A 7,362-nucleotide genomic window follows, 5' to 3' on the forward strand; every position below is an offset into this window, starting at 1 on the left:
GTGCATTTTAACAAACAAGCAGTAGCCACCTCCCCTGCAGAAATCTGAATCAGTGATAGAGAAAGTGGGGTGAAAGAGAAAGGAACATTGGATGAGTAGTCTGAAGATCTGAGTTCTGTTCTGAGCTCAGTCACCAACTAGTCCTGTGATTTCTACCAAGTACCTCATTTTCTTGGGTATTTAATTTCCTCATTTGAAAAATAAGCAGGAGGAAAAGAGGAGTAAAGCAGAGATGTCAAACATGAGGCCCAAATTAAATCAAAATGTATCAGGAAATATTTAACAAAAGAAATAGAAATACAATAGACCATATATAATGTTAATATGTGGTGATCTAAGTAAAAACAAGTCCAAAAGGGATTCTTATTTACTGTTTAGTTGCCCCCTTTTCTCCTTAAGTTTGACATGATTGAAGTAGAGGATCTCTATGCTTCAGTGTAACTCTATAATTCTGTGATTTTCTAAATGGAATGAGTTTACCATATAAGTGCACTCTTTTCCCCATGAAATATGTGCTGAGGACAGAGCATTAATCTCCCAGTTCTAGAGGTTAAAATCTTCTATTCAGCTGTAAAGATGGTAAAGCATGACTATCATAGACTTCCCTATTCGTATTCTTATCATGCCTCTAACTTACACTGTCTTGATAGAAGTGTCAACATCATTCATTTTAACCTCTCTCCTAATGGCTTCCTTGGTATTTGCCATATTTCTTGAAGCATAACAGAGAATCAATTAGATCGCTAACAGAAGTTATTCAAATAAATTTCATTTATTCTTATGTGTATGCCACAAATGATGAGAACTGAAGCAATTATCCAGAAAATTCTGGCCAACAGAAACACACACACATAAACACAAGCCTATGTACAACTGTAATATACAGACACTTGAAGCAAAAGGGAACCTTTTCTTTACTAGCTGCATATGTACGATTATGTTGATTTCCCAATTCACCTTATATAAATAAATGAATATACTGGATACAGTGGAATTGTGCGGTTTTATATAATAAAGTGGGTAAAATGGTGTGAAAAAATTGCATGAAAGACAGTGATAAGTCCAGTCTTCATAAGAAGAAAATAATAATAATATAATAATTAACATTTATAAAGCAGTTACTGTATGACGGTGACTGTGTTAAGTGCTTTATAATTATTAACTCCTTTAATCCTCAAAATAACTCTGAAAGATAGGTGCTATTATTCTTATTTTATAGATGAGAAAACTGATGCAAACAGCCATCATAGGGCCCAATAGGATCAAATATAAGTATGGATCTACTGCACAAAAAAGTGAAATGGTGAGGTGAGGCAATTATACAGATGATTTATCCACCTTTCCTCTTACAAAAAAAATCAGACACTCATTATTATAAGAAATGAATTTGAAGAGCTGCAATTCAACCAATCAATCAACACAAATTCATTAAATACCTATTAAATTCCAGGCACTATGTAGACATTGGTGAAAACAAAGATAAAGATGAAAACAGTCCTTGCCCTCAAGAAACACACATTCAATAGGATAGAACAATATATACAGAAATAAGTATACACAAGGAATATATAAACCAGATACAAGGTAATTTTACCAGGGGAACTCACTGTTAGCAGGTAGAAAGGACATCTGAATTTTGGGGGGTTTTTTTTTGTTTGTTTTTGCAGGGCAATGAGGGTTAAATGTCTTGCCCAGGATCACACAGCTAGTGTCAAGTTTCTGAGGTCAAATTTCAACTCAGGTCCTCCTGAATCCAGGGTCGGTGCTTTATACACTACTCTACCTAGCTGCCCCACTATATCTGAGTTTTGAAGGAAACTAGGAACTCTAAGAGTTGAAGATAAGGAAGGCATAGGGAAGAGTATACAGTAATTCAATTTATTAGGTTGCTTAGTTTTTCATGAACCTTAGCATATGAGTTTTATTTCCTTTTATTTTGAGTGAAGAAGCAGCAAAACAAATGAAAAATAAACTTTAAAAGCCCAGTGACCCCCACATGAAGTCCTTGTTACTTTGAGTCAATTGGAAAGAGTGATAACTTGAAAACATGTTTATGAAAGGACATCATAGTATAATGGGAATTTCAGACAGGTTAGATAGAATCTTGTATATCCTGGCCAATCTCCTCCTTATAAAAGTGAGGAAACTGATATTGTAGCATATATTATCATTAAGTATTCCACTATACCTGTTTTTTCCTATCAATCATCCATGCTCTAGCAAGACATCTTCCATATCCCAATCTTGACCTTATGTCTAATCAGTTCAACTATCCCATAGTCTCCAATTCCTTACACTTATCCTATTGAAACTCATTCCTTGCTAAACCAAAATGCTAGTTTACTCCAAATATTCACCTTTCTTTTAATTCCCTGGACATCATTAGAGAAATCATACATCTTGGCTGTCTGAGCCTACTACCTTTTTATGTTAGCTAATCTCAACTGAGCCCCAACTGCTGCAATGGAATCCTCTTGTTCTTCACTGATTGACCTACATAACATCTTCGGAAAACATCATTTTATCTTTTCAACTCACCTTTCCTCCTTTTAGCAGATGCCCTCGCCCCATACTTTATTGAGAAAATCGAGACCATTCATCATAAGCTTCTTAGCTTTCATTCTATACCTCCTATCTCACTATCATCTCCATTTTCTCCTTTACTTGAGCACATTCCTTCCTTTCTCATTTCAACTCAATAGTAGAGTTTTCTCCGTTGATTATTTCCTCTTGCTGACTATCAAATATCTTTATCCACTTGTTTCTTTACTGCTGCTACAAACATGCTCAAATCTCCCTCTACCTTAGAAAACCTTTTTACCTGATGCTGCTACCCCCTTAAATACAGGTACTATATCTTTCTTTCTTTTAATAGCCAAATTTTTAGAAAAAAGCCACCTACACTGATTCTTACACTTCCTTAACTGCCACTTGTGTCTTGTCTTCTGTGAACACCAGTCTGTGTTCTGACAACACCACTTGACTGAAATGGTTCTTTCCAACAAAACCAGAGATCTCTTAGCTGCTAAAATTCTATTCGTCAGAACTCACTCTTTTTGACTTCTCCGCAACCTTTGACACTATTGACCACTTCCTTCATACTTTTTCCCTGGCCCAAATCTTCATTACATTCATTCCATTTCATGTGATGAGCATTCACATGGTTCTATTCCTAACTAACAGCTTCTCAATTTCTTTTGATATATGATTATCTATAGTCTTTTTCCTATGTATGGTTGGACCTGAGGACTCTCCCTTAGGCCATGTCTTTTTCTCTCTTTGTATTCTCCTTTGTAGTGATCTCATCAACTCCTGTGGGTTTAATGGTCATCTCTCTTCAGATGATTCCAATATGTATATACTCATCCCTCATATCCCTCTTGAGTGCTTATACCATATTAACAGCTTTCCAGCTGGATAGCTCTACCTGAATATCATATCTTATTTATCTCAAACTCAATATTTCCAAAATAAGATGCCCTTTATTTCCCCCAATTTTGTCAAAGATATCCACTTTTTTTTCAGGCACCAAGGTATACAAGGTATGAATCATCCTTGGTTCTTCCTTGTCTCTCACTCCACTCACTCAATTGATTGCCAATTCTTCTTGATTCTATTCTATTCTATTCTTATAGACAACATAGCTTGCATCCATTCCCTTCTCTGTATTTACAGTCACCACATAACTTTAAACTTTCCCTTATCACCACCCCACCCCGCTATTTTCCCTACTTTCATTATCTACCCTCTCTAATCCATCCTTCATATATTTACCAGATTGCAATTACTAAAGCACAGGTGACTGTTACTCCTCTGCTCAAGAATCTTTAGTGACTCCTGATAGTTGCTGAGATAAAATACGGACTCCTCTGTCATTTATGCCCTTCACCATCTGAACCAAGCCCACTTTTTTTGATGAGTTTCACATTGTTACCTCCCATGTTCCAGCCATATTGACCTTATTATGGTTGCCTGTACATGATATTTTATCTCACAACTCTGAGACTTTCTATCAGGTTGTCTGGAGTGAGTTTAATGCTCTTTAACTTCACTTCCAAATTTTGAAATTCCTATCTAACTCCAAGAATATCTCAGATGCCACCTCTCATAACTGGCCTTTCTTTATTCCCTCAGTTATAATGTTTACTCCTCTGGCACTAGATATTGTCTTATACTTACTTGTATTTATGTTATATTTGCTTATCTGTGTATAGGTTGTATTCAACCAGAGAAATCTCAACTCCTTGCAAGGATTATTTTGTTTTTTGCCTTATATCCCTAGTACCTACCACTCTAGCCTTATTTAAGTAGCCAAATGCCTATTGAAGTAGTCAAGTTAGTAGCAAAAGTAGGACAAGAAACTAGCTTTTCAGACTGACTTTCTACTCTATTGATTTCTCATTTGAATAGATGACTATTTAAGTCATATTGTTTCATAAAGGGAATAAGAGAATTTACTTAATCAGACCATAAAGCTGTGAAAGTTATGAGACTGGCCATGTAGTGTAACACCCTTTTTGTCCAACAAATCCCCAGTTCAAGAACTGCAAAACAATGTTTCCTGGAAAGTGGCCACTTCCTACTTGTTTAACTTGGCCTTATGTAGAAAGCAGCCCAGAATGCCAGGCCCAGAGACAGCAGATCAAGCCTTCTGAAAGCTGTCTTGACACATGGCTAATCAATGTCCAAATGCATTCTATTGGGATCTCAAAACAGGGCCAAGATAGAATGTCCCAAAACAACACTATCACCCATAGAGTCAGACACAGGAGTTTAGAGGCAATATGTGGGATCACAAAACACATACACTTACATAATTTCCCAACCACTCAGTGCTTGGGGAATGTGATTAATGCTAGATGACGTGCTTTGAACTTTTCGTTCAGATAGGTTCTTTTGCCTTCAAACCTCCTGGCAATGAATGCCTTGTGACCTGCAGATTTCACTCTTAATAACCATCATCTGAAGCAACCCTGGAATTGTCTGGATAACCATTTATTTTCCTTACTGTTCTGTTCACAGTCAAGTTTATTCACAAGCATCAGGGTGGCATTTATCTATTTACTTACTTATTTTAAATAAGGGGTTAATTCACAAAGGAGAAAAAACTCTACAGAGCTCAACACCTTCCATCTCACAGAGGAAAGGCATAAAATCAAGGTGAATTTTTATTCCTAGTCAAATAAAAGAGTCAATGAGAGGTAGTGGAGGGAGAAGCCAACAATGTGTGTGTGTGTGTGTGTGTGTGTGAATGTGAGAGGGGGGAAAGGAGGCGGGGGGGGGGAGAGGGAGAGGGAGAGAGAGAGATATTACAGCTCTTAGTTTTCCCCTTTTTCATTTTGATCCAGGTTTCACCTGCTGAGGACCAGAAAGAGCAGCTTGGGCCCAGAGAAGAGGGAGCTGTCCTGGTGCTGAATGCTTTTAGGAAGCCAGTCACGGACTTCCAGGATTGCATCCACCTCACGGAATCCAAGAAACCCGAGCTTTGCCCCACATCCTCATCCCTACGAGCCGGCTAGGCTCTTGGGACATGCGGCTCCAGATGTACCAGATGTAGGCGAGACGATCTAGCTTCAGCTCATCTTTCTCCCAGCCTCCCAAGGGGCTTCACCTGCCCTGGCAAAGACTTGACCCTCAACCACTAACAAGCCAGCTGACAGCTCCCCTCTTTACCTGTCACACAGAAAGGCAGCTGACCCAGAAGAGCCCCTCCCCTCCTCCGCCATCTCCTTGTCCAACCCCCAAAACCCCACCCCTGCGCTTGAGGTAGGGACCGAGATAGTGGAGACCCCAGCTCAGGTCCTCTACAGAGAGAACAGCCCCTGCCCCAAATAACCCTGACGAGCCCAGACCCACCCAGCACATAAGACTCACCCATTCCAGAGCTCGCAAAAAAGCGAGGGGTTCCTTCAGTACCCGAAAGGTCCCTGAAGAGGCCAGCTGCAGATAGATTGGGGGTGGTGGGGAGAAGAGAGAAGAAATAAACGGGGTGAAGGGTTGAGTAGCTCCAACGCCCCATTCCCTTACCCTGCCCCTCGCCCTCGCCCTTGCCTCAGCCATCTCGGTAGCCAGATCCCGCAGCAGCTGGCTAGAGCACGGGGGTGGTGGTGGGGAAGGGAGGTTTTGCCTACCTGATTAACAGGGTCCATGGCTGCTCTGCTCTTTGCCCCTCCCCAAACACCCGCCCCTACTTTAAAAAGAGGCGGGGGGGTAAAGTTCAATTTCTCCGCTGCAAACACCCGCCGAGTCCGGGGCTCTGAAAAGAGAGGCAACCCAGGAACCAACTCCCCGGGCGAAGGCAAGTGAGGGCAGCAGGGCAGGCGGGCAGGAGGGCTGGCAGACAGTCTTCCCGGGAGCTGGGGCTGAGACGCGCGCTCGGCTGAGCTGAGCTGAGCTGAGCTGAGCTGAGCTCGGCGATTAGCCTCACTCCCCTCTGCGCGCAGGGAGCAGCGGCGCGCGCCCGCCACAGACCAGAGGGGATGGGTAGGTTGGGGGTAGGGGCTCCCGAAACAGCCACCAAAACACCGGGGCCGGCCCCGAGCGGGCTGTCATTGGCTGGCCAAGCGCCTATTAGGGGCGGGCGGGGAAGGAGAGAGAAAGGGCCCTCCGGGATTGGTGAGGATTGGGCCGCGCGGGCGCATGGAGAAGATGAAGCACAGGGGCGCTGGGCAAACTTTGGGGTCTGAGTGTGGGAGGGGGGCAGTTATGCTGAGTTGGATGGGAGACAGGGAGGGAGGGGTCAGGTAAATGGCGCTTCTCTCCAGCATGGGAAGAGAGGGAGAGAAAGGTGAGGGAGAGAGGGAGGGAGTGAGAGAGGGAGGGAGAAAGAGAGAGAGAGAGACAGACAGACAGAGAGACAGACAGAGACAGAGAGACAGACACAGAGAGACAGAGAGACAGAGACAGAGGAAGAGATAGAGACAGAAAGACAGAGACACAGCGACAGAGGCAGAGAGAGACACAGAGAGACACAGAGAGATGCACAGGGAGACGCAGAGAGACAGAGACAGAAACGAGAGAGATGAGGGACAGGGAAATAGAGAGGGAGAGGGAGCCACAAAGAGGGCGAAGGACGCTGAATTCACAAGTGGTCTTTGTTCCTGGATTCCAAAGAAAGAAAACTCATTGTTCATTTGGTCCGGGGTGGGGGGTTCTAAGGGAACAGGGAATATTAAGACTGGACGAAAAGCAAGGTGTAGTGGAAGAAATGCTGGATTTGGAGTCAGCGGACATGGGTTCGAATGCGGATTCAGCTACTTATTACTGGGTCGAAGTGCAAATCACTTAACCTCTCTGGACCGAAGCGTCTTCTGAAAAATGAGGAATCTGGACTCCACCAGTCCCTTTGAATTCTACATCTAT

At 42.4% G+C, this 7,362-nt stretch overlaps 1 protein-coding gene across 1 annotated transcript in view; it reads right to left on the reverse strand.

The window, feature by feature from the left end:
- Positions 1-6,424, reverse strand: part of SYNPR (synaptoporin) — a 395,065-nt gene extending 388,641 nt beyond the window's left edge. Inside the window, exons 1-2 of the mRNA XM_043978574.1 lie at positions 6,132-6,424; positions 5,875-5,940 (exon numbers count right to left, since the gene is read on the reverse strand). Coding sequence (XP_043834509.1) covers positions 5,875-5,940; positions 6,132-6,149 — 84 coding nt within the window. The 5' untranslated portion in view covers positions 6,150-6,424. The remainder of the gene's footprint in view (positions 1-5,874; positions 5,941-6,131) is intronic.
- Positions 6,425-7,362: the final 938 nt, after the last annotated feature.

The sequence above is a fragment of the Dromiciops gliroides genome, chromosome 1 (assembly GCF_019393635.1).
Source record: "Dromiciops gliroides isolate mDroGli1 chromosome 1, mDroGli1.pri, whole genome shotgun sequence".
NCBI classification, from domain to species: domain Eukaryota; kingdom Metazoa; phylum Chordata; class Mammalia; order Microbiotheria; family Microbiotheriidae; genus Dromiciops; species Dromiciops gliroides.